This window comes from Schistocerca cancellata, chromosome 6 (genome assembly GCF_023864275.1).
Source record: "Schistocerca cancellata isolate TAMUIC-IGC-003103 chromosome 6, iqSchCanc2.1, whole genome shotgun sequence".
In the NCBI taxonomy this organism is placed as follows: domain Eukaryota; kingdom Metazoa; phylum Arthropoda; class Insecta; order Orthoptera; family Acrididae; genus Schistocerca; species Schistocerca cancellata.
Genome location: NC_064631.1, coordinates 64,447,881 through 64,475,106, shown reverse-complemented (window position 1 = coordinate 64,475,106; position 27,226 = coordinate 64,447,881). Strand labels below are relative to the sequence as shown.

At 43.5% G+C, this 27,226-nt stretch overlaps 1 protein-coding gene across 1 annotated transcript in view; it reads right to left on the bottom strand.

The window, feature by feature from the left end:
• Positions 1-252: 252 nt before the first annotated feature.
• Positions 253-27,226, bottom strand: part of LOC126088614 (UDP-glycosyltransferase UGT5-like) — a 154,265-nt gene continuing 127,291 nt past the window's right edge. Inside the window, exons 6-7 of the mRNA XM_049906842.1 lie at positions 19,622-19,841; positions 253-1,269 (exon numbers count right to left, since the gene is read on the bottom strand). Coding sequence (XP_049762799.1) covers positions 978-1,269; positions 19,622-19,841 — 512 coding nt within the window. The 3' untranslated portion in view covers positions 253-977. The remainder of the gene's footprint in view (positions 1,270-19,621; positions 19,842-27,226) is intronic.

The following is a 27,226-nucleotide window of genomic DNA, read 5'->3' as shown; positions in this document are numbered from 1 at the left end:
AAGATGAAAAGAATCGATTACTGTGATTTTATCCTTGCTCAAATGGAAACAGATGAATCTTTCGTTTCAAATATTGTGTTTAGTGATGAAGCAACTTTCCACACTAACGGGAAAGTCAACCGTCACAATGTCTGTATATGGGGCACTGAGAATCCGCGGGAAACAACTCAGTATGAACGTGACTCGCCTAAGGTGAACGTTTTCTGTGTCATTTCAGGCAATAAAGTTTTTGGTCCCTTTTTCTTCGAAGGTGCTACTGTAACTGGACTACAGTATCTGGAGATGTTAGAGAATTGGCTATTCCCTCAGCTCGAACAAGAAGCACAACAATTCATATTTCAGCAGGATGGAGCGCCACCACATTGGCACTTATCTGTCCGTAACTACCTGAACGTCAACTACCCGAGGCGATGGATCGGCCGCCAGGCAGCCCGTAACAGAGCACTTCATCACTGGCCTCCAAGAAGCCCTGATCTTACCCCCTGCGATTTTTTCTTATGGGGGTATGTTAAGGATATGGTGTTTCGGCCACCACTCCCAGACACCATTGATGATTTGAAACGAGAAATAACAGCAGCTATCCAAACTATTACGCCTGATATGCTACAGAGAGTGTGGAACGAGTTGGAGTATCGGGTTGATATTGCTCGAGTGTCTGGAGGGGGCCATATTGAACATCTCTGAACTTGTTTTTGAGTGAAAAAAACCTTTTTAAATACTCTTTGTAATGATGTATAACAGAAGGTTATATTATGTTTCTTTCATTAAATACACATTTTTAAAGTTGTGGTATTCTTTTTGAATCACCCTGTATTATTGGCAGTGCTCCAGAATGTCATCGGAAAGTGGTTCAAATAAATTAGCACAGTTCTTTTAGCCAGATCTGCTATCTACATCAGTCCCAAATACAGCCTCCTCGAAGATGCGACTGTGGATGGCACATTTAACTGTTATAGTGGCTTGTGGTGTGGATCGCCTCAGTCCCTCTTCTTCCCTTTCGGTACGGGGCGAGAGGTCTCCACCAAGCGGGACGATATCTTGCAAATGATGAGGTACAGTACGAGCAGCGCCGCTGCCAGCGTGGCCACCACGAAGGCAGCGACGTCTAGCAGCAGGTACTGGTACCAGGCCAGGTCCATGGCGGCGGACCTCAGGTGCGGCGCCCCCCGGTGCCTGATGACGTACTCCACCCAGTACACCGCCTCCTCTAGCGGCGGCCGGGGGCGGTCCCGGAACAGCCGAGACAGCTGCTGGGCGCGATCGTAATACCTGTAACGAGAGGAAGGACAGAGCATAGTTAGAACAACATCTGACAACATAGTACTTCGAAGAAATTATCCACTCCCAAGATCCTAAAAACAAAGTGTCCTCACTAAGTAAGATACAGTTGCGTAATTGGACGCAGCTGGTAACGATAAGCATTCAGTATTTGAAGCTTGCGATACACCATACGGCTTACGGCTATTCCTGACTTCTTTAGAGTCCTGTGTGTAACGAACAGAAAGGCCTCTGAGATACAAATAAAACAGGCCTGCTATTTTCAGAAGACAGAAAAAAGGCAATAAGTTTACATTTATTACAGGTATTACAGGTTTACTCTGACTGATTTACATTGATCTGAATGTCTGACTGAAATTGCCGTGTGGATCAGTACATTTATCCCAGCATCTATGGGCCTTCAGGGTCATGGAGGAAAAGGAAACGCTCCACCTTCTTTGTGTATGCGTGAATTGGTGCTGGATGGTGATTACAATTCCACCATCCACCCCAAAGATCATCTGCTGCATCATTCGCCTTCGGCAGGGCTTGCCACGATCTTCGACCATCTCCAACTTGTGGACTCACGAGAACAAGTTTATGACGACCGTCCCAGTTTCACACATTACACCGTTCCCAGTCGTCTTGATTGCTTTTATATCTCGCGCTCGTTGCTGGAACGAAACCAACTGGCTGCGATCTGGCCTGTCACTTTTTCCGACCATGCAGCTTATGTCTGCACAGTCACATTTGACTACCAGAGGTGTAGCATGGAAGGGATTTTTTTAAGATGAATATGTTTCTACTGGCGTCTCCTGACTGTCGGCATCTTATCAAAGTAATTTGGGATTCATGTCGCCACTGCCGTAGCGCTTCTCCGTCTATGCCGTCATGGTAGCTGTATGGTGACAAACCTGCCGTCCACTGGGTCTTGATGGTGTATAGCAGAGACTCTGCAGTTTGAAGGAGGCAATCCACGAAAAATTACCAAATACTGAGGGACTGCTCTACGATGCCTTTCTCACCTGAAAGATGTACAATAGGGAACTGCACTAAGGCAGAAATTGCCGCCCTCACATGCCACCACCTTGAATGGATGGTGATGCTAGCCTGCGGTTGTATGCCTTCTAGCAGACGGGCGACGATGCTGACAGGCCTTGATTCGAACCATCACGGATGACAATGGCAGGCAGCACCCAGTGGCAATGGATGCAGCCTTCATGTCCATTAAGGTACATTGTACACTAACTACCCCATTCACAGCTGTTATTGAAGAAGTGTCTCAGCACATGTTTGTCAGAGCATAAAAAATTTGGGCAGTCCTATGCCACTACACAGACCTGATCGCCCTCACTTGAACTCTACATCCACCTGCAGCTTTGGCATGATTAGCCTTTAGCCCGGCAGTTAACCAGGTCGATCATTCTTTTCTTACAGCTGTCATCCATCGAGGTGGTCAACGTATCCTGCACATTGCGACATCCTTGGCACTGTATAAAGGTTGGTTGATACAACCAATCCTTAACCGGCGTCTGGTGCGACAGGGGTGTCCCCTGTCCACGCTGCTGCACGCCTCCACCCCAGAACAATTGTTACGTGGACTCTGACTACGTGTGATGGGAACGTCCCTAGGTGGACATCGATGTTGTTGCACCGACTATGCAGACGATTTGGTCCTCTGTGCGGACAATACCCGAGTGGTGCTTGCATGGGTGGCGACCTACAGTGAGGTGTCAGGCAGCTCCCTCGATGTAAATAAACTGTGGGCTATGTTTATTGATACAGGCCTGCCTGAGAACCGAGCGAGGTGGCGCAGTGGTTAGCAAACTGGACTCGCATTCGGTAGGACGACGGTTCAATTCCGGGTCCAGCCATCCTGATTTAGGTTTTCCGTGATTTCCCTAGATCACTTCAGGCAAATCCTGGGATGGTTCCTTTGAAAGGGCACGGCCGATTTCTTCCAATTCCTTCCCTAATCCGAGCTTGTCCTCCGTCTCTAATGACCTCTTTGTCGATGGGACGTTAAACACTAATCTCCTCCTCCTCCTCCTGCCTGAGAGAAGTGTTGACCCACTCAGTGTGACCAGTACCTTATGCTGTCTTGGCATGGGTTTTATGGCTGACATGCGGTGCTCTGGAGCCTTCAGTTGCAAATAGCACTGCAACGGATCACGTTTGGACTCACTGAACATCACCTCCATTCCCTTGACTTCCTGCAGTGTATGTGCCGGGTCACTACCTACATAGCATTGCAGATTCCTCACACGGAGCAAACTCTTCCGGCCACGCACACCCTGGCTAGATGCGGGTTAACTGTGATGGGTCCCTTTGTTAACCAGGGGATGACCTCCAAGGTTCACTATGAGTTCCTTACCCTTCTCCAGGCTTGATGGTATGTGGGTCATTGCCACGTTCTGGATAGAGTTCGGACCTTTTGTCAGTTCACAGTCGACGATGTGGTGGTGTTGACTGACATGTCTTACCACATTACTGTTTGATGCATATGCGCCAGCCTTGTTGGTTGTTTCAGCGATGTTTCGGACATCCCAGCGCCTTTATATCACACTGGACGCAATTTTCTGGAACACAGCTACCTAACTGCCTGTCTGCCGCAGGTGCGTTTATTATCGTCGAGTCGGCCGTTGTGGCCGAGTGGTTCTAGGCGCTTCAGTCTGGAACCGCACTGCCGCTACAGTCGCAGGAAAATGCCTCGGGCATGAATGTGTGTGCTGTCCTTAGGTTAGTTAGGCTTAAGTAGTTCTAAGTCTAGGGGACTGATGACCTCAGATGTTAAGTCCCATAGTGAATAGAGCCATTTGAACCATTTTTGGTGCGCAGTGGTTAGACACTGGACTCGCATTCTGAAGGACGACGGTTCAATCCCGCGTCCGGCCATCCTGATTTAGGTTTTCCGTGATTTCCCTAAATCACTCCAGGCAAATGCCGGGATGGTTCCTCTGAAAGGGCACGGCCGACTTCCTTCCCCATCCTTCCCTAATCTGATGAGACCGATGACCACGCTGTCTGGTCTCCTTCCCCAAACCAACCAACCAACCAACGATTTTTGCTGTCGTCGAAGGCAGTCTACACTGAGATGCATGCGGCCTACACCGCCATTGTGATAGAACCGAAGTACCTGCACAACAGGTGGCGAGATGTAGATAGATGGGTAGCAGATGGAATGCGTTGCGGTGGGTTAGCGCCCCTTTTCTTGCCACTGTCGCACATTTCGCGTAGTATGTCACCATCAACTGGAAACAACTGAATCATTCTCATCTCGACCAAGTTCACCTCTCCAACTCCCTGTGCCACATGCGGGGTGCCTGACACGGACGATCATCGCTTGTGGCCTGGCAATAGACGTCTGGTGCTTGGTCTATCAAATTCTGGCATTCGTCACACGAGCTACTCCTGGCCGAATAACAATGAGATCGGTCTTGTTCCTGAATGACATGATATACTCACAGATAAAGACTCACTCTGTGAATTGGTTCTATGGCACTGGAATTCGATATTTTTTTTGCCACTGGTAAGCCAATGAGATCAGTCTTATTCCTGGATGACATGATATACTCTAAAGACTCACTCTGTGAATTGGTTCTATGGCACTGGAATTCGATATTTTTTTTTTTTTTTTTGCCACTGGTAAGAACAGTTTTCCAATTTTTGAAATTATACGAACGAATGACAATGCGCCATTGTCCATAATCCGGAATAGAGATAATAATTTTCCATCGGCCTTTGGTGTAGGAATGTCCCTCCAATGAGCGGTTGATCTCATGCACAGTTTTTAATTTTTTTTACACTGTGGTTCCCAACGGTACTTCCTTCTGTTTCGGGGAGACGCGCATGAATTTCTCCACAGCTACCGGTTTCTTTTATGCAATTCACTCCGCAGGTCAGAGGGAAAAAAGCAGTTCTCTGGTACATACATGTGTAAGCCCTCGCTTCATTTCCTTCCTCCTTTGTTAGTTTAGGTAGGACTGTTGCAATAGGCCGGCCGCGGTGGTCTAGTGGTTCTAGGCGCGCAGTCCGGAACCGCGCGACTGCTACGGTCGCAGGTTCGAATCCTGCCTCGGGCATGGATGTGTCTGATGTCCTTAGGTTAGTTAGGTTTAAGTAGTTCTAAGTTCTAGGGGACTGATGACCACAGTAGTTTAGTCCCATAGTGCTCAGAGCCATTTGAACCATTTTTGTTGCAATAGTCGTAGTTAGGGGCCAATGACGGAAGCGATGCAGATATTTTTGATACACAAAAAAGCGAGGGAGGAAAAAAAAGAGTGTTCTGAAATGACGAAAGAAAGTAAACAGGAACCCCAGGTTCGAATCCTGGTCTGGCACAAATTTTAAGCTTGCCCCAATGATGTAAATCAATGTACACTAGCAGCTAATGTCTCAATTCCTTTATGTCTTGACTCATAGTGGCTGCAGAAACAATATATTTTCTGCTCTTTCGAACATGTCAGAAAGAACGTAGTATACCACACACGTTCTGTACATATATATTCCTTCGCGAGCTCGATGCGCTCCCCATTTTGAAAATCCTCGTCGCCAGTTTTGTAAAGGCCTCGTCGCTACTGTTGTGGAGGCCGAGTTGCCACTGTTGCTACGGTAGACCGAGTGTGTGAGTTCGTGAAACAGCTTCTGGTGCAGTACACGGTTAAGACAATTTCTCCCTGCCACTGGATCCAGCAGTTCAGTCATATTTCGGGAAGTATTCTTAACATCTGCAGTTAATTCCCATAGGCGGGGCCGAGGTTTAGATGTAGTTAGGATAGCAGCGCAGGAGGAAGGATCAGCTTATTTTTGTTTGATAGGGTCACAAGCGGCGTAGCCCCGTAGGACTTGTCTTTCTTCTTTTGTTTTCTTTTGCTAGATACCCTTAACACGCCAATTAAAAGGAAGTGAATAAAAAAAAGCGGGCAAGACATCAAACTACCAAAACCGCTAGTCCGTGTTTGATTCTTGGTCGTCAATCTTTTTCTCATTCGATATTTTTTTCGGTGTATCTGATAACCAGAATACTTTTCTTTGTCTTTTTCTGAAATAAAACTTTGAAAGCTATTTTCTTTGTGATACATGATACTCTGTGATAGAACTTTTGTAGATGAAGGTATTCAGTCAATGTGGAAAAGAAAGATCGGTAGATCACTTGCCCACAAAAGGCAAAAGTCCAGAGTTCGCGTCTCGGTTTAGCAAACAGTTTTAATATTCCAGTAAGATTTATATCAGCGCACACTCTTCTGAAGAGACAAAATTTAATTAAATGATTTGCTCACATTGTTTCTTCAACAACAAGAGAATTGTACTAAGTATCTCTGAGAGACTAGCACTGAGTTAAAAAGAAACAGTCTTTCTAAAAAGACGTTAGAATCTAGAGTGAATTCTGTTATCTACTTTGGTCGTCCTGAAAATACTTTCCTCTTGACGTAAACTTGGTATTAGTGAAACTGCTGGAGAAGCGCTTGTCATGTTGTGAATGTTTGAAACATACAGTATGTGTCGTAACTGATAGTCAACAATGACTTAAGAGAAGATATACGACAGCAGAAAAATGTCCCATTAAATACGGGTCCACAAACACGCATTTGCGTGAAAATCGTGAATGTCTAGTTCTGAGTCCCCACTGACTCCAGCATAGGCCGCCTCCAACCACATCGTTAAACTCTAATCTTGCAATATGAGGTACTGTCCTTGTTAATACAAACTTATTTTGAATGTAAACTTTCAGATGAAAACTTTTTCGGATTTGAGCTGTATTTATTACAGCTACTACTTCCGGGAAGCATTCGATACAGTTCCATTCAGTAAAGAAAATACGAGCTTACCGAACGCAGGATCGAAATTGTGTTTGAATTCAGTCTTTTCTTGCAGGTAAATCTGAACAGTCGTTCTTAACGGAACAAAATTTACAGCTGCAGAGCTAACATTGGGACTTCCACAACTGGCAAGAAGAGGTCACCAGCGGTGGGGTCAATGTTTTGAAACCATCTACGCTGTTATACAGGTTAGAGTCACACGTAGGCGACACTGCAGATTCACCATGGTGGGCCCTCTTATGCGAGCAACTGACAGAAGAAGAATTCCCATTTTACGTGACCGTTAACAGAGCGAAAAATGCTATATTACGGAGACTGGTTGTGTGATGTAATAGATAAGGTAAGGGCTTCACATGGGTTTGAATCTCGTCAGCTGCATTAAGTTTTTCATTTTTACGTCTTTACCGGTATGTCTTCCATCGTCATTGTTATTCAATTAATTAATTTCAATGTAATTTTTTATTTATATTCCTTTGTAACATTACTGTAATTATAATGTCAACTTCTTCATATGCATTTTTTTCCTTCCTATAATCCTTTTTCCACTTGAAATCTTTGTTCATATGTTTTAATTAACTTTATGTATTAATTTAGATTTAATTTCATTTCTTTCATCATCCTCTCTTTTCGTCCACGTTATTGCGTTCATTATACCTATTCGTATTTCTCTTGAATTTCGTTAAAATCTTCATCTGCTTTATTTTGTCCATAGTAAAGTAGGAAATTAGGTTATATTTTAAATGTTTGTTTGAAGATTATCATGCAAAAAGAATTGCACGCTCGTAATAAAAAATACATTTTTCACACCATTCCACAGTCAATATAAATTGATTATTTCGTCCTTTGTTTTTTAACCGGTAAGTCGTAATTTTCAAATAACTGAATACTATCATAGACAAATGTAATTAAATCCACTTTCACAAACATTCCTAGTGGAAAAATAATGATATAAAGAAAGAAATGAAACGAATGAAAAAGTTCATACAATAATTATAAATGATGTGACGAAGGCATAAAAGTAAGAAATCAGATTTAAATCAATTAAATGAATAAAGATTGTAATTAAAGTCATTTCAATAAAGATAAAAAAATAAAAAAATTAATGGCTCTCACAAGGTTTGAACCTTCAACTGCTTGCGTGTAAAGCTCTTATACTATCGATTACACGATGCAACCACTCTGCTTACCATAAAATTTTTAATGCTATTGTGTGTCACGCAAAATTCTGGATTTTTTTCCTTAGTTCCTCGCATATGAGGTTCCACCAGAGTGAACGGTTGCAGAGCGTTATTGCGGGGATCTTAAACTACATCACCGTATATTTGGTTTCAAAAGTCGATCCCACTGCTGAGGACCTCTCCTTGTGAGTGTTTATGGGGCCGTTATGGTTTAAAATTTATGTAAATGACCTAGTGCAGGAACAACCAAGGATTCGGCAGTCAAGCAGGGCTCTGGCTCCCATGACGTAGGGGTATTTTTCTCGCCCGTGGCTGCACACATACCTCACTACCACACCGCGTTGTCTGTATGTGTGTGTGTGTGTGTGTGGGGGGGGGGGGGTCACTTAGAGAAACTGCAAAAGCAATACCGTTAAATGGCAAGGCATTTATAGAACTTGGTAGCGTATTTCATACTACCAAACAACACTGGTCACAAGCAAAGCAAATTTCCAGAATGGCATGATTACTTTTGGTGCACTCAAGGTGTAAAATAATTTTTGTCTGGTACAGACTATCAGTGTACCGACTGACACAGACAGATTCACAGATTTTCGCATTCACGTTTCCATGGAATTGTGAATTATTCAGTTTCGTAATCAGAAAAAAACCTTTCACACAGATATGTTGATCGAAATATTTTACCACGTTTGCAGTATTATTGTAGAGATGCGAAATCTCTTCATGAGGAAAACAACGTAGACCTCCAGGATAGTTGTAATAAAAGAATTTGTCTTTCAAATGTGAATTACACTGCACATCATTCAGTTAGATCTGCTCATGCATGGGGGTGCTTTCAGCTGAAGCAGCATACGGTCTCGAAAACACCTGGAAGATTATTGTAAGATCGGCAGTCTACTCAAAAAGTTAGAAAACTATGCTAGTGATTCTTTCAAGACCAGACTGAATTCGTCAAAGCTAGAATTCTTTAATTCCCGAGAGTTTAGGAAAATGGACGGTCTTTTTGCTAGAATTTATCCCTTCCAGAATGCGGTTTTCATTTTAAATACAACCGCACCAAATCAGAAATAACTTGTTTTTCATCTTGCAGTTCCTTACTGTGGGCAGTGTGCAGTCAGGTTTACCTGAAACATGAGGTCTGTAACCCATTCCGGATCTTCTAATTTTTGTTTTTGGTCTCCGTTTTCCATTGTGACAACAGTGGGTTCCAAACCGAAAAATCGTTCCAGGTATGCCCCTTGACGTAATGAGTGCACTTCACAGTAATATGTCAACTGTCTATATTTTTCATTCACTGTCATAGAAAACTGTTGTAGACGGCAGTGGAATAATGTGTGCGATTTCAGAAAGCTTACTCTTTACATCTCCAGTTTCTTCACATGCTTCATGCCTGCAAATTTAGCACAAAGTGCTTCTTCATGTAAAGAGCAATGAATTCTGTCTGTCATTCGTTGTAACTTTTTGCTATTTCGTCATCAAGTAAATCTTGAAATTATTTTGGCATGACGTTTTAATGTAATTCCATAGCAAATTTTCAGTGCGTGTCAATTATGCAGCTGTATTTCTCGCAATAAAAACCGAGAATTCTTAGACTTCTCTTCTGTCACTACTGTTCATTTTGTAAGGTTTGTGACGATAGACAATTTTCTGCAAACAGCCATTGGACCTGTGAACTTCTTTTACACCACAAACAAATAGCAAAGGGTAAACAACGCTGGCACCACGAAATGCCGAGCTGAAGAAAGTGTGCCGACAGAGAAATGTCGTACCGCGGTGCTGAGTGAAATGTCACGTCGTACTGAAGACCGCTCCACCAATGTGCCCGCAGCCCGCGCATCGGCATCGCGTGTGGTTGGGCACGCAATTACCAATCCTGATCTACTGGATAACGTTGGAGGCCTCATAAGGCTGTTCCTGAGTGGCAGTCAGGTGTGGAGCATCTGTTCCGCTTACTCGCTTACGTTCAACCATTGGCCCCCGCTTGTACTGGCGACATAACAGGAGTCTCTTCCGGCTTTGCTTTTATTAAAGCATTGGCAGGTACTTACATCCAGGTCTCGCAGCATAGCAAAACGGCACTTGGAAAATTTTGCATAGCGTCATCCGATAGTAGAATTGTCGTGTCTTCTCGTGGAGGTGGGATGTCGAGCTTGCATGGTGCCTTGGGGTCGTGGCGGTCTCATTCCGCCGACGACACGAAGCGCGTTCTCTTGTTGCCGCGGGCCGCGCCGCCTGCCTTTTCGAGCATCTCGGCTTCACCCGCCCCCCCCCCCCTCCCCCTCAAGCATAGGGAAAAGTTGGCCAATACCTGGAACCAAAGACAGGTTTTCAGCCGCCTCCGTCCAGAACGCGGCGACTACCCTTGTGCTATTAGGGCCAGCAATGCAACCTGGAAACCCAATGGTGCCAACAAAGGTTGTAACTGGCAGTCCCCTGGCAGCAACCCCCCCTTTCCTCTCCGGACATTGTGACGTCTACACAAAATGCAAATACACACAAAACACGGACAAATAATTACATTGTCAGTATTTGCGATCCCCTTCCTCCCTCCCCTCCCCTGAGTCCGCTCCTGCTTGCCAACGTCCAAAACCGACACACCCTCGACCCAAATGATGGCAAGCAGAAGTCCCGTCAACCGACTAAAATCCTCCCCAAACCCGCAACTACTACACAACCCCAACCCGATTCCAGTTCCTCAAATCCCCCCCCCCCCACTCAGGTGCACCTCCACGAAGCAGCGGCGTGCAAATAAGTAAAGAAAGCACAGACATAAGAAGAGCAGGAATCCCCACCCCCCAAACCCAAATCGCCTCCCCCCTACCCCTGAGGAGCCCGTGGTTCCTGAACCACTGACAGCACCTGTCATAGCCCTGGAAGGGAACCAGGAAACCGATGCACTGGAAGGGAACCATGAAACCAGGAGGATTCGGAGGGCTTTGTGCTGGCGAGGGAAACCTTTCGCCAGCCGAGACTTCCACCTGCTCGGGGAGTGGATCCCAGCCCAAACAGGTTTCAGGCTGTGGCCAATGCATCAGACTAACCACACAAAACAACAGCACAGAATCACGCATCACACCGCCTCCCACCGATCATCGCGGAGTTTCCCTGGAACTACAAAGAACACCACGACATGATCAAAACACAACTCAAGGCGGACACCTTCAAAGTGAAACCAACAGTGGGGGGGGGGGGGGGGGGACAAAATAAAGATCACGCTACACAACATAGAAGACTACAACACCATAAAAAAGGCCCTCACAGACAAAAATATACCACACCACGCATCCCTACCACCAAGACAAGAAACAAAAACATCATCATTAGGGACCTACCCAGACAGCTCTCTGCCCAGGCAGTCAAGACAGACCTTACTGCCCAAGGATTTGTTGTAAGAACTGTCTACCAGATGGGCAAAAATTGGGGCAGAGAGTAAGTCACTCTGCCGGACATATCGCGGAACTGGCGCGAGATCAAAGCTGTCCTGGCAGTCCCTTGTCAAAGCCAGTCCGCCGCAAGAACAAGGAGGTGCAATGCATCATGTGTCAGGGACTGGATGACAGAGCCGCTCATTGCGAGATGTCTGTGCGCTGCAGTAACTGCGCCGAACCCCACGACACCAGGACTTGCAAAATAAACACATGGACCCACAGATAAGGTGCACGCTGTGTTGGAAAAACCACATAGCAGGGTCACAAGGTTGCGAGGTCCACAAAAACACAGAAGGCAAAGGGTGCGAAGGCAGCCCCCACACACACGAAATCAAGACACCACCACGCCATCAAACCACACAGCGAGACAAAACAGGATAACACAAACAGACAAAACTTGAGTAAAACCCAGGCCAGACACACCTAGGGCAACATATGTGGAAGTGGTCTCTCCAGCAAAGACCCACGAAAACGTCGAGAAATCGACGCTAGCCCAGTCACCACAACACCAGACACACACAAGAACACCACCGGGAAAAACACTACAACGACCAGGTCCACCAAGACAGTGGAAGCTCTAGGGAACCCCACACTCTCACCACCCCCTCAGATCAGTTGTTAGGCATTATGGTCCAGATCACGAACCTCATCATGGAAACGATGAAGGAATTCAGCGAGGCCCAGAAACAGAACACTCAGACCCTCTTTCCTCTTCAGGCAGCAGTCCAGCAGTCGCTCCCCTCTGAAACTATCTCAGTAGTTTCAAAACCCCATCATGGATAACTACCAAATATCCAAAGCCTGACAATGTGCGTCTTTAACACAGACAGCATTGATAATCAAGAGGTCTTCAGAGAAATCATGAAGGAGCTCTCCATCGACATATGCATGACAGGGAAAACCACCTAAAACCGGGAATAAAAGCGAGAGTTCCCAACTTCTTTAGGTACCGTAAAGAATGGCCAACCCAAGGCGGAGGAGTGGCCATATACATAAAAAGAGGGATCCCCACCACCAGGTATTCTTACCAGCTACCAATAAAATAGAAGCAGTGGCGGTGGATGTAACCACTGCCACTGGAACCCTAACAATTGTTGCAATCTACCGACCCCCACGAGACGAGATAGACGAGGGAGGCATAACTGCTCTAGGGCAAATCTAAGGCGTCTTCAGTGCCAAACACCCCGATTGGAACTCTAATCTCCAGAACAGGCGCGTAACTGCAACAACTAGCGCCCTACCACCATTTCGAAACACGGGGTCTGCTCGAGCCCACACGTTTTCCAAAAAATGGAGGTAGGCCCGACGTGTTAGACATAGTACTCACTAGGAGGATCGCGGGATTTGTGGCCGCAAGGACAATCAACAGAATGTCACCTGACGACAACCCAGTGATTCTAGAGGTCGATGTGGAAGAATGGGTAGCACTCCCACGGTACCAGACGTCTTACAAACGTACAAACTGGGAGTGATACCGAGAAACTGTTGCCTCTGATATCGCTCGCGCTCCGCCACCCACTGCCGAAACAGCAGAAGAAGCGCCACAAGACCTAACGGGTACCATCTTGCAGTCAGCGGAAGATGCCACTCCTCCACAACGGGACGCCCCCCCCCCCCCCCCAAGTACAACTCCCGGAACATTTGCTAGCTCAAATCCGACACAAGAACAGTGGTAAAAGAGTGGAAGATGACCAGAAATCAGGCCACCAGGAGAGACACATTAGGACGCCGCCACAGCACGGCGAGCAGGGTCTGGCCTACAGCCATACTGAAAAGGCCAACGCCCTCGCCGACACCTTTCAGAAGCAGTTTCAAGCGGCAGAACCCGAGGTTAACGAACACAAAGAGGTAGTCCGTCGTCAACTGGCTGTCTTCCTCAATGCTGTGGAGGACCCAGAGGACGAACCACCACTTTTCACCCTTGAAGACGTGGCAAAAGTAATTAGGTCCCTGCCTAGAAAAAAGGCGCCAGGAGACGACAGTGTCACCAACCAGCTAGTTAAAAACCTTCCATCCTCGGCCATCGAACACCTCACGAACTTCAACGAGATTATTCGGACCCGTGAGTTCCCAGCTTACTGGAAACACTCGTAAGAGGTCGCGATACACAAACCAGGGAAAGGCCCTTTGTTCCCGCAGCACTACAGGCCGATTAGCCTCTTGCCAAATCTCAGCAAGATCTGTGAGCGCCTCCTGCTTATTCCGATACGAGACCACATCACCAACGAGCGACTTCTGCCGGATTTCCAACTCGCATTCCGACAGAAGGATTCCACCCCACAGCAGATCATGAGACTGGTGGAAGCAGCCACAGAGGTCTTCAACCACAGAAGCTACTGCGGGATAGTGCTACTTGATGGAGCCAAAGCCTTCGACTCAGTATGGCATATTTTTTTTTTTGTCATCGGTCTACTGACTGGTTTGATGCGGCCCGCCACGAATTCCTTTCCTGTCCTAACCTCTTCATCTCAGAGTAGCACTTGCAACATACGTCCTCAATTATTTGCTTGACGTATTCCAATCTCTGTCTTCCTCTACAGTTTTTGTCCTCTACAGCTCCCTCAAGTACCATGGAAGTCATTGCCTCATGTCTTAGCAGATGTCCTATCATCCTGTCCCTTCTCCTTATCAGTGTTTTCCACATATTCCTTTCCTCTCTGATTCTGCGTAGAACCTCCTCATTCCTTACCTTATCAGTCCACCTAATTTTCAACATTCGTCTATAGCACCACATCTCAAATGCTTCGATTCTCTTCTGTTCCGGTTTTCCCACAGTCCATGTTTCACTACCATACAATGCTGTACTCCAGACGTACATCCTCAGAAATTTCTTCCTCAAATTATTTGATATTAGTGGACTTCTCTTGGCCAGAAATGCCTTTTTTGCCATAGTGAGATTGCTTTTGATGTCCTCCTTGCTCCGTCCGTCATTGGTTATTTTACTGCCTAGGTAGCAGAATTCCTTAACTTCATTGACTTCGTGACCATCAATCCTGATGTTAAGTTTCTCGCTCTTCTCCTTTCTACTACTTCTCATTACCTTCGTCTTTCTCCAATTTACTCTCAGACCATACTGTGTACTCATTAGACTGTTCATTCCGTTCAGTAGATCATTTAATTCTTCTTCACTTTCACTCAGGGTAGCAATGTCATCAGCGAATCGTATCATTGATATCCTTTCACCTTGTATTTTAATTCCACTCCTGAACCTTTCTTTTATTTCCATCATTGCTTCCTCGATGTACAGATTGAAGAGTAGGGGCGAAAGGCTACAGCCTTGTTTTACACCCTTCTTAATACGAGCACTTCGTTCTTGATTGTCCACTCTTATTATTCCCTCTTGGTTGTTGTACATATTGTATATCTTGCACCACTTTATATTGTCGAACGCTTTTTCCAGGTCGACAAATCCTATGAAAGTGTCTTGATTTTTCTTTAGCCTTGCTTCCATTATTAGCCGTAACGTCAGAATTGCCTCTCTCGTCCCTTTACTTTTCCTAAAGCCAAACTGATCGTCACCTAGCGCATTCTCAATTTTCTTTTCCATTCTTCTGTATATTATTGTTGTAAGCAGCTTCGATGCATGAGCTGTTAAGCTGATTGTGCGATGATTCTCGCACTTGTCAGCTCTTGCCGTCTTCGGAATTGTGTGGATGATGCTTTTCCGAAAGTCAGATGGTATATCGCCAGACTCATATATTCTACACACCAACGTGAATAGTCGTTTTGTTGCCACTTCTCCCAAGGTTTTTAGAAATTCTGATGGAATGTTATCTATCCCTTCTGCCTTATTTGACCGTAAGTCCTCCAAAGCTCTTTTAAATTCCGATTCTAATACTGGATCCCCTATCTCTTATAAATCGACTCCTGTTTCTTCTTCTATCACATCAGACAAATCTTCACCCTCATAGAGGCTTTCAATGTATTCTTTCCACCTATCTGCTCTCTCTTCTGCATTTAACAGTGGAATTCCCGTTGCACTCTTAATGTTACCACCGTTGCTTTTAATGTCACCAAAGGTTGTTTTGACTTTCCCGTATGCTGAGTCTGTCCTTCCGACAATCATATCTTTTTCGATGTCTTCACATTTTTCCTGCAGCCATTTCGTCTTAGTTTCCCTGCACTTCCTATTTATTTCATTCCTCAGCGACTTGTATTTCTGTATTCCTGATTTTCCCGGAACATGTTTGTACTTCCTCCTTTCATCAATCAACTGAAGTATTTCTTCTGTTACCCATGGTTTCTTCGCAGCTACCTTCTTTGTATCTATGTTTTCCTTCCCAACTTCTGTGATGGCCCTTTTTAGAGATGTCCATTCCTCTTCAACTGTACTGCCTACTGCGCTATTCCTTATTGCTATATCTATAGCGTTAGAGAACTTCAAACGTATCTCGTCATTCCTTAGTACTTCCGTATCCCACTTCTTTGCGTATTGATTCTTCCTGACTAATGTCTTGAACTTCAGCCTACTCTTCATCACTACTATATTGTGATACGAGTCTATATCTGCTCCTGGGTACGCCTTACAATCCCGTATCTGATTTCGGAATCTCTGTCTGACCATGATGTAATCTAATTGAAATCTTCCCCCTATCTCCCGGCCTTTTCCAAGTATACCTCCTCCTCTTGTGATTCTTGAACAAGGTATTCGCTATTACTAGCTGAAACTTGTTATAGAACTCAATTAGTCTTTCTCCTCTTTCATTCCTTGTCCCAAGCCCATATTCTCCTGTAACCTTTTCATCTACTCCTTCCCCTACAACTGCATTCCAGTCGCCCATGACTATTAGATTTTCGTCCCCCTTTACATACTGCATTACCCTTTCAATATCCTCATACACTTTCTCTATCTGTTCATCTTCAGCTTGCGACGTCGGCATGTATACCTGAACTATCGTTGTCGGTGATGGTCTGCTGTCGATTCTGATTAGAACAACCCGGTCACTGAACTGTTCACAGTAACACACCCTCTGCCCTACCTTCCTCTTCATAACGAATCCTACACCTGTTATACCATTTTATGCTGCTGTTGATATTACCCGATACTCATCTGACCAGAAATCCTTGTTTTCCTTCCACTTCACTTCACTGACCCCTACTATATCTAGATTGAGCCTTTACATCTCCCTTTTCAGATTTTCTAGTTTCCCTACCACGTTCAAGCTTCTCACATTCCACGCCCCGACTCGTAGAACGTTATACTTTCGTAGATTATTGAATCTTTTTCTCATGGTAACCTTCCCTTGGCAGTCCCCTCCCGGAGATCAGAATGGGGGACTATTCAGGAATCTTTTGCCAATGGAGAGATCATCATGACACTTCTTCAATTACAAGCCACATATCCTGTGGATACACGTTACGTGTCTTTAATGCAGTGGTTTCCATTGCCTTCTGCATCCTCATGTCGTTGATCATTGCTGATTCCTCCGCCTTTAGGGGCAGTTTCCCACCCCTAGGACAAGAGAGTGCCCTGAACCTCTATCCGCACCTCCGCCCTCTTTGACAAGGCCGTTGGCAGAATGAGGCTGACTTCTTATGTCGGAAGTCTTCGGCCGCCAATGCTGATTATTTATCAAAATTTAGGCAGTGGCGGGGATCGAACCCAGGACCGAAGACGTTTTGATTATGAATCAAAGACGCTACCCCTAGACTATGGGTCTGGCATAAAAAGCTATTATACAAGTTATATAGGCAGGGGTTCCCTGGGAGCACAGTCAGGTTAATCAAAAGCTATCTCACGAACAGAAGTTACTCTGTCAACGTAGAAACAGCTACCTCCACCAAAAGGCGTATTCGTGCTGGGGAGCCACAGGGATCTGTCCTGGGGCCCGTTTTGTACAGTCTCTACGCTGCAGACAATCCCACAGCCCCACTGGTGCACACTGCACAGTATGCTGACGACATAGCCTTTTACACTCGTAATGCGAATGTGTACCTGGTCATTCGTAGGCCACAAAGGGTTTTAGATAACTCAGAAACCTGGGCCCATCGCTGGCGCATTACCATCAACCCTGAAAAGACACAGGCTATGGTGATCACCTGGAGACTCGAGAGATGTGGACCCCCTCAACGTCACCCCCTTCACCTGCACCTACACGGATTCCGACTCCCCTGGCGCGTAACCTTGGATTCGAGACTAATGTGGAAAACCCACATAGACGATGTCCACAGGAAGGTCTGCGCCAGAATGTCAGTCCTATACCCAGTACTCAACACAAACCAGCTCCCTTCCCTACTGTGTAGGAGTAAATGTCTGTCAGGCCCTTATACAGCCAGTATCGGAACATGTGTGCCCTGTCTGGGGATACTTGGCGAAGCAGCATCTGGACAAACTCCAGAGGCTGCAGAACCGCACCCTCAGGAGGGCACTGCATCTACCCCATGGGATTCCCCATCGACGATCTGCGCGCAGCTGCCGAAAACCCCCTCCTCAAAGAAAGATTCCAATATTTGGCAATGGCTTTCTATGAGAGCTCTACCAGATCTGGAAATAACCTTATCCACTTCCTAGGTCGGTATGACATGTCCAGTGATAAGCACAAACGCCCTATAACGATCACCGACGACTAAATCGAAGAGAGAAATCCCAAAAATCCCAAAGTCCTAATAACAATCCTTAAACCTTAACATAACCAACATCGTGCAAGTAGAAGACACCACCAGAACACCACTATAATACACAGACAGCCAAAACAATCAAAGATAATCACACACACACAACACACATTGTGGAGTAAAAGCCAACAGGCTATAAACTCCTTCATACACTTCCCTAAGTAGGGGAAAGTAAAAGGTGAGAGAGAGAGAGAGTTGTCTGTACCAACGTTTCCCCTCCAGACGACTGTGGCGGGATGCAGGAAGACCTGCAGAGCGTTGACAGATGCTGCAAGGACTGCCAATTGACTCTGAATGTAAGTAAATGTAACTTATTGCGCATAAAAAGACGAAGAGATCTTCTGTCGTCCGATTACTCCCCCAGCGACGAATCACTGGGAACAGTAACTATCATAGAAATACTGAGGAATAAGAGTTTGAAGCGATCGGAAGTGAAATGACCACCTAATGTTTTGGAAAAACAGATGCCGGACTGAGATTAATTGGGAGGATACTGAAGAAAAAGCAGTTTTAACAGTGAAAGGGCCAGCCGGTGTGGCCGAGCGGTTCTAGGCGCTTCAGTCTGGTATCGCGCGACCGCTACGGTCGCAGGTTCGAATCCTGCCTCGGGCATGGGTATGTGTGATGTCCTTAGGTTAGTTAGGTTTAAGTAGTTATATGTCTAGAGGTCTGATGACCTCTGACGTTAAGTCCCACAGTGCTCAGAGCCATTTGAACCATTTCTGAACCAATGAAGAATACGCTTACAAAATTCTGTTCCTACCGATTCTTGAATACTGTTCTTCAGTCCTGGAGGCTTACCATGTAGGATTAATAGAGCGCGAGCATTATTTAGATGCTCAAACAACTCCGGTGGCTCATGCTACAAGAGAGGGATTGTCTAGTTCGGAGAGGTTTATTATTGATCCGAAAGAGTACCTCCTCCCCCCACATACATCTCGTGAAATGATCACGACGTGAAAATCAGCCAAATTAGATGTCACATAGGACTGTACCAACAGTCATTCTTCACTAACAATCTTGCCGACTTGTGAACAGGAAAGAGATGAAAAGCGAGCAGTAGCACGAGTGTCCTCCGCCACACACTGTATGGTGGCTTCTGGCGTGTGGAGGTGTATGTAGATATCCAGATCTCATAAAGTTACCGCACGAGGGAGGATGGTCGTCGTTAAGCCCCATTTTCTAAGCACTGTTCCGTCACTACCTGCTTCTGTGTTCCCGCGGTGTTACTTATTTCGACTTTGGGAACAGGAAACTCGTACAGAATTAGGAAATATTTCGTTACAGAGAAGTGTGAAGGGGTGCCAGAGTGGAGGCGGCTCACCTCGGGTCGTTGAGCAGCTGGTGGAGGGCGGCGGCCAGCGTGCCTCGGCTGAGGTCTCGGTAGAGCAGCTTGAGGCCGCTGCCGCCGGCCACGACGCGGTCCGCGTTCAGGAACTGGTCGCCGAACATGGGCGTGGCGAGCATGGGCACGCCCGCCGCCACCGCCTCCTGCGTGCCCATCAGGCCGGAGTGCGTGATGAAGACGCGCACGTGCGGGTGGTCTGCAAGCGGGAACACGTTCACTGGCCAACTGGACCAAGTTACGAGTAATGCTACTTAAAATCCGTCTTGATTGCAAATTTTTTATTCATATGACCGGTTTCGGTTCATTCAGAACCATCTTCAGATCTGATATTTCAGTTACAGGAGTAACCCGTCCAAATCCAGCAATTTTCACATGCTACGTCACATCAGCAACTTTCACATGCTACGTCACATCTATGTGACGTAGCATGTGAAAATTGCTGGATTTGGACGGGTTACTCCTGTAACTGAAATATCAGATCTGAAGATGGTTTTGAATGAACCGAAACCGGTCATATGAATAAAAAATTTGCAATCAAAACGGATTTTAAGTAGTATTATAAAATCACTGATTGCTGTTATCCCATTAGACATTATGTCTGTTTTTGCAAGTTACGAGTGCTTTTAACAGACTTCCTAAATGCATTAATACAATATGCTCTTATATTATAGGGGTTATAGGGTGCAGTTGGAGAAGCAAGAGAACATATTAAATATGTTATTCCATAAAGTTTTAAGCAACTAGAACTAGCACCAGTATCCTCCACCGAAATTAATAAATCTCTAAAAGTCAAAAGCTCTTGTGATGTTTATGGAATTTCAGACAGTATTATGAAAACTTCATTGAACTTAATGAATAATGTACTTCATAATATACGTAATACATTACTGGCAAAAGGAATTTTTCCAGATACCTTTAAGTATTCCATTTTCAAATCACTTCATAATAAAGATTGAAAGAAAGGCAGTTACCGTCCCGTTTTCTTACTGACGTCTTTTTCCAATAATTTAAAAAAGTAATTTACTCAAGAGTAGGCTAACAGTTAATTAGAAACAATTTACTTAGCATATCACAGTTTAGATTGCTCGACTGAGAAAGCTATTTATACATTCACTCTTCAAATAGTACAAGCCTTAAATAATAAAATGTCCTCAGTTGCTATCTTTTGTTGTGTTTCCAGATACTGTTACAGAGACTGCGGCCTAATATGCTCTGTACCATGCAGCCACAGCCACAGTTACAGAATGTGTTGAAAATGGTTTCCATGTGCCTCAATGCAGTCATGTACACGCCACAGCGTGTTTTGTCTCATAGATTCATGTTGGCCAGGCTGCATGTGAACAGTGTGAAAGGCAGCTTGAATACGCTGCTCCAGTGTCTCCACATCTGAAATGGGCTCTGCATACACGATAGTTTTGAGACAAAGTATGATTCAATAAATGGTCTCTAGCATGGAAACCATGCATTTCCGGCCTTAAGTTCATTAGACATTTTTTGTTCCGCATCGTCTTATCGATCAACCCCTAGGGTTTGTACACGATGGCGAAAATCACCGTATATATGTTAATGGTCTTCTACCTAACATAAAATATATATTTTTTTCAGACGATACTAGTGCTACGATAAACCCCACTGGAGGGACAGCAACAGTGGAATTATGAACTGGTTCTCAGAAAAGATACTCTCTCCAAATTGAAAAAAATAAACACTATATTCAGTTCTGTATAGCAAATACAGTCATACCAAAATTGATGAAGCATATGAGCAGAAGTCAGTAAATATGGTAGGGCGCTCAAAAATTTTGGGTGTATGTGTTGATTCTAACTTGAACTGGAAAAAGTATGTTACTAAGGTTGTGAAATAGTTCAGTTAAGTACTTTTGTTTTTTTTTTTTACAATTCCTAATCTCGGATACAAATGAATTAATTTCGTATATCAAAACTAGACATGATTGTCTCACTGGGAACTCCGCGATCGTTCATTAAGTAAAATATGGCGTTTCAGTCAGTCGTGTGTTCTGTACGGACAAGTTACTCTGTAATTACAACATATGATCTGAAGATGGGCAGCTAGCCCGAAACCGGTAATTGAAAATAAAGAATAGCGATCGAAGACTGAAACGCCATATTTTTTTAATTAATTTCGTGACATATCTTGCAAGGTACTGATTGCACAAAAGCGAGCAATAAGAATAATATGTGGTGTTCACTCACAGACATCATGTAGCTATCTTTTCCAGGATCTAAGCATTTTGATTGTGACTTCACAGCACACACATTCGCTAAACACATTCATCATAAATAATCCACCACAATTTAAGAACAACAGTGAGGTCCATACCTACAAAACTTGATGAAAAAATGACCTTTATTATCTATTATTAAAGCTGTCAGTGGCTCAGAAAGTAGCTCAATGTCCAGCAACAAACATCTTTGCCCACTGACATAAAATTTTCAAATCTAACCTTAAACCATTTTTCCACGAAAACACATATTCCATGGGTACATTGTTGTTTAAAAACTGGTGGCTTATGTGGATAAATAACCTTAGCATAGAAACTGAACTGGCTCAAGCCAGTCTGAACTCACATCATGTAAGAATTTAAAAGTCGATCAGAACTGGGCTCCTGCACCCAAAATTATTCTTAAACCAACTTCGAGGTCGCAATCTGCTTTGTCAGTATCAGCTCTTGAAAACAATTAGACTGTTATCCCTGAGGTAAATTAATCTTACGATCGTAACTTATGGATCATGATAACAAATATAAATCAATTACTTAATAATGATGAGTTTATTTATATGCTTGCAGTACTAACAGTTGGATTGAGTAACTCCTAAGTGCTGCTGCCAGTCCCAAGCCTGGATAAAGGAGGAGGATTGGCACCCAAATAAGCCGTAAAAGAGAAGCCAGGTGACATCTCAAGGAACCTCTGAGGCTACGTATCCCAGTTGTAGCCCTGTCAACGCCTAGGTGTTGACCGCAACACAAATCATTCGATTCAGCATGAATCTAAAGCACCACCCCAGGTGATAACCAATCCCCCGTTGTCAATGACAACGTTAGTGAACCAACGGATTCTGGGGAGCTTACACGAGCATGTGAGAGACAGAAAAGTAAGAAAGTGTCAAGCTTTGCTACCTTCAATGACAACTCACTCCTCAAAACTGGAAAACTGAAACATCTTACTGATACTTTGGTCAAGCAAAGAATCATGGTAACTGCATTACAAGCACTAGAAACAGTAGACTTTCCACACTTACCTTTAGGGTAGCAAATATATGTACCGTGGTCAATGTACATGCTCCCACAAACGAGACTATTAGCAGCTACCCAGAGAAAGTAGAAGAATTTTGGAGGAAACACTGTCCAAGATTCGAATTAAGAATGTCATCATACTACTTGGAGATTTAAATGCTCAGCTTGGGAATGAGAGAAAGTTCAGAAATATAATTGGTAACTATCCAGCCCACAACAGGACTAACCGGAATAGCGAACGACTAGTGGAAATTTGTAACACCTTTGACCTGATAATGAAATCAACGGCGTTTAAACGCCTTTTAAGAAAACAGAAAACATGAGTATCTCCCAATCCGTTACTAGGAGAGTTTTAGCTTGACCATGTAGCGATATCAAGACATGCAGAGTAGTCAATTCAAAATGTCAAAGTCCTCAGGTGTGAAAATTTAGACTCAGATCACTTACTATCAAAAATAAAAGTAAAAATTCTTCCAAGAGCCCATCAGACTCCCATATTGTGAAGTATGATACAGAGAAACGTAGAACTAGCAAATGTTTTAAGGTGAGCTTGAATTAGAAGAACTATCAAAGTTGGGAACAGTTGAAGGATGCACTAATTGACAGCGCAAAGGAAACAGTTTGCCTGGAGAAGAGGAAGAAACATGCATGGTGCTCGGTAGAAGGAGATAAAGCGATCGAAAAGCGTTGGAAGGCATGCGTTGGTTGGTGCTCTAATAAAACACCAGAAAATCTAAAGAACTTCCAAGAAGTGAGGAAAACCACTGCTAAAACTATCAGAAACCTCAAGAGGAAATATTTGCAAAAAGTGCAACTAAAATAGAAGAAGACTGCTGTAAGAACAGCATTCGAGACTTCAATAGAACATTCAAGACCAACTTCAGTAGCTGTGATCCTTCAAGCCTCAACTTTAAGAATAAAGAAGGAAAGACAGTGTATGGAGATATGGAAAACAGCCAGATCTTGGCGGAATACTCTGAAGACCTCTTGAATTGTGAAGCGCCACCTGAGACATTTAGTTACGATGAGAAAGACCCAAACCCCGACTCGGAACTATCAACTATAGAGTAGGTTAAGAACTTTATAAGAATATTGAAAAATAACAAAGCACCAGGGAATGACGGGATCGTCCAGAACTCTTAAAGTATGCAAACGAGAATGTGATCATAGAACTAACACAAATTGTACGAAAAATCTGGTAAGAAGAGCAGCTTCTATAAGGTTCGACGTCGGCACTAATACATCCTATACACAAGAAAGGCGATAAGACGGTACCTGGGAACTACAGGGGAATTTCTTTAACACCTGTGACCTATAAGGTATTTTCAACAGGGTGCTAAATAGAGTGGAAGAACAATTAAATCCACCAACTGATCAGTACCAAGGAGGCTTTAGAAAGGAGAGATCATGAGCAGAACAGATCCTGAATCTAAAACTGATAATCGCTTATCAAAAACAGAAGAGCAAAAAGTTAGTGCTTACATTCATAGACTTCGAGAAAGTCTATGATTCTGTAGACAGACACACACTGTTCCAAATTTTAGGGGAGATGAGTTTGGATAGAAAATCCAGTGAACTGGTTAAAGGCGCTGTAGTCATGGACTGTGCGGCTGGTCCCAGCAGAGGTTCGAGTCCTCCCTCGGGCATGGGTGTGTGTGTGTTTGTCCTAAGGATAATTTAGGTTAAGTAGTGTGTAAGCTTAGGAACTGATGACCATAGCAGTTAAGTCCCATAACATTTGAACACTTTTGAACTGGTTAAACAGACCCTAAGCAACACAACATCCAAGGTCAAGTTCAGAGGAAAGCTGTCAGAGGCCTTTAAGATTAAAACCGGGGTGAGACAGGGAGACGGACTCTGCCCTTTGCTTTTTAATTGTGTCCTCGATAAGGTGATCAGAGAGTGGCGACAAGGAATGAAAGGACTGGGGAGAAGACGACTGGGTTTTAAGAATAAAGGAGTACAGGTAGATTGTCTAGCATTCGCAGATGACACTGTGATCTTGTCCGAACCACTAGAAGAGGCAGTTAACCAAACCACAGAACTGCAGAGACAGGCAGCTAAAGCAGGCCAATAGATCTCTATCTAGAAGACGCACTATATGACAAGCATCACGGCAGCTCCTAGGAGGATGACAACAGAAGGAAGGAAAATTAAGAAGGTGGAGGGACTCAAATACCTTCGAGAAGGGATAGACATTGGACTGACCGAAAAAGAAACAATGGTAGCACAATGAACATAGCATATAAACTATGAACACCTACAATAAGAAGAATATTTCGACAAATCCAAAACTGAAACATTACCAAACAGTGATCCAATCTGAAGCTCTATACACAGCAGAAACGAAAGATTCTCAGGAAAATATTAGGACCTCGAGAACAGAAGGTGGTCAATTTAGAAATCAAGCCAACCAGGAACTGTATACTAAGATAGAAAAAATTTCTGACGTCATCAGGGAAAGAAGGAGCACGTTCTTCGGATACATCCTCAGAATGGACCAGGAGAGGTTAATCACACAATTTCTGATGAACAAGAAAACCAAAATACAGTGGATGCAAAAGATACGAAGAGATCTGGAAGAAATGAGAATACAGGAACCAGAGATATACAACAGGGTAATTTTTAAATTAAAAATTCAAGGCTTCAAAGCTTTCGAGGACAGAACGTGACCCAGAGCAAAATCACATAGAAGAACGAAGAAGGTTGAAAAGTACGAGAATGAAACAATATTGGGAAAGAACAAAGACCAGAAGAAACGAAGCTGAAGCGAATTAACGTGGTCCTAAGACTGTCAAAACGAAAGAAGAACAAAAAAAAGATTTTATTTTTTTTTCACCTCAACTAAACAAAACATTATCATTAATATAGAAAGACCAACCAAAAAGTCTATAAAAGTAAAATGTTAAGCTCTACAGGGTCTTCTCGTCCTAATGGTAAAACTACGCCTTTTGACTTAAAACTTAAACTCAAAAATTTATTAAGAGACAGTTGATTTCTCATCATGCCACTGATTAAGAGACTAATCATTATTCTACCTTAGCATGGTCAAAATACCATAGCTGTTTAAAAAATTCCAAAGTGAGCAGCCTAAAACTCAAAATAGTATCAAGAGGACATGATTTTGACAAACAGGCAGATATCTATTTTGCCTAGTTCCTTACAACAAGTTAACAGTAGCAAATATTAAATACAAGTAAATATACTAAAAGCATCATTGTTACAAACATTATGAAATTAAATCTAAAATCTTAATTAAACACCAAAATTTATTATCGAATCAGATTTTAAAACAATGAACTGAAACATAATCTTAAAGATAGCTAGTTTAAAGCTTACTATTATATTCTAAAATAAGTACGTTATAGGGTAATAATTTTAAAACTTATCTGTTAAAGAATAAATAACTTAATATTTGTATTTAAAAATTAATTATACATAAATATATTATATTTAAAAAATTAATTTTTTTCTTAACAAACTAGATATCTTAGGAAACGATTAACTTATCATTTCTACAAATAACTTAACAATAATTATGAGATATTAACTATAAGTTATTTGTAAATCAACCTAAATTGAGACAAGCAAAGTAATTGCTAAAATTTTTATAAACCCTGGTACCAAAGGTACAACAAATTAAGTCTACTTTGAGACATTTAATTTAATGCTTCATAAATCACTTACATCACCAATAAACTATGATGTAAATAAATAATAATACAATTTCACCATTGCTCTTTATTACTCTTTAATATCATTCTTGAAAAAATTATCAGGACATGGGAAAAAGAAGTCAAAGGAACCCAAATTGGCATTAGAAAAGATAATAGATTCAATGTGAAGTGGTTAGCTTTTGCAGATGACCTTGCAATCCTCACAAATAGTAGAAAAGAAGTCACTAACGCCATAGAGAAGTTACACGATATTGCACAAACAACTGGCCTGCAAATCTCATATGAGAAAACCCAGAACATAGAAAGAGTGCCACAAGACAAATTGCCTATTGTGACAACAAAGGGACAATCGTACAAGTACCACATTTGAAGTACCTGGGAGAAATCATCCAGCCATCAGGGATCAACCTAAAGGCCAATGAGGAAAGAATAAAAAAACTACAGAAAGCATATAAACTCACGTGGAACCATTATAACAATAAGTCCATATCCATTAACGCAAAATTGAGGCACTACAACACTGTCGTACTTCCGGAGGCACTGTATGCAACTGAAACAACACAAATCGGTGGGCAAACTAAAATCAAAGAAATAGAGAAACAAGAAAGGAAAATTCTCAGGAAATTTTTGTCCTGATACAAGAGCAAG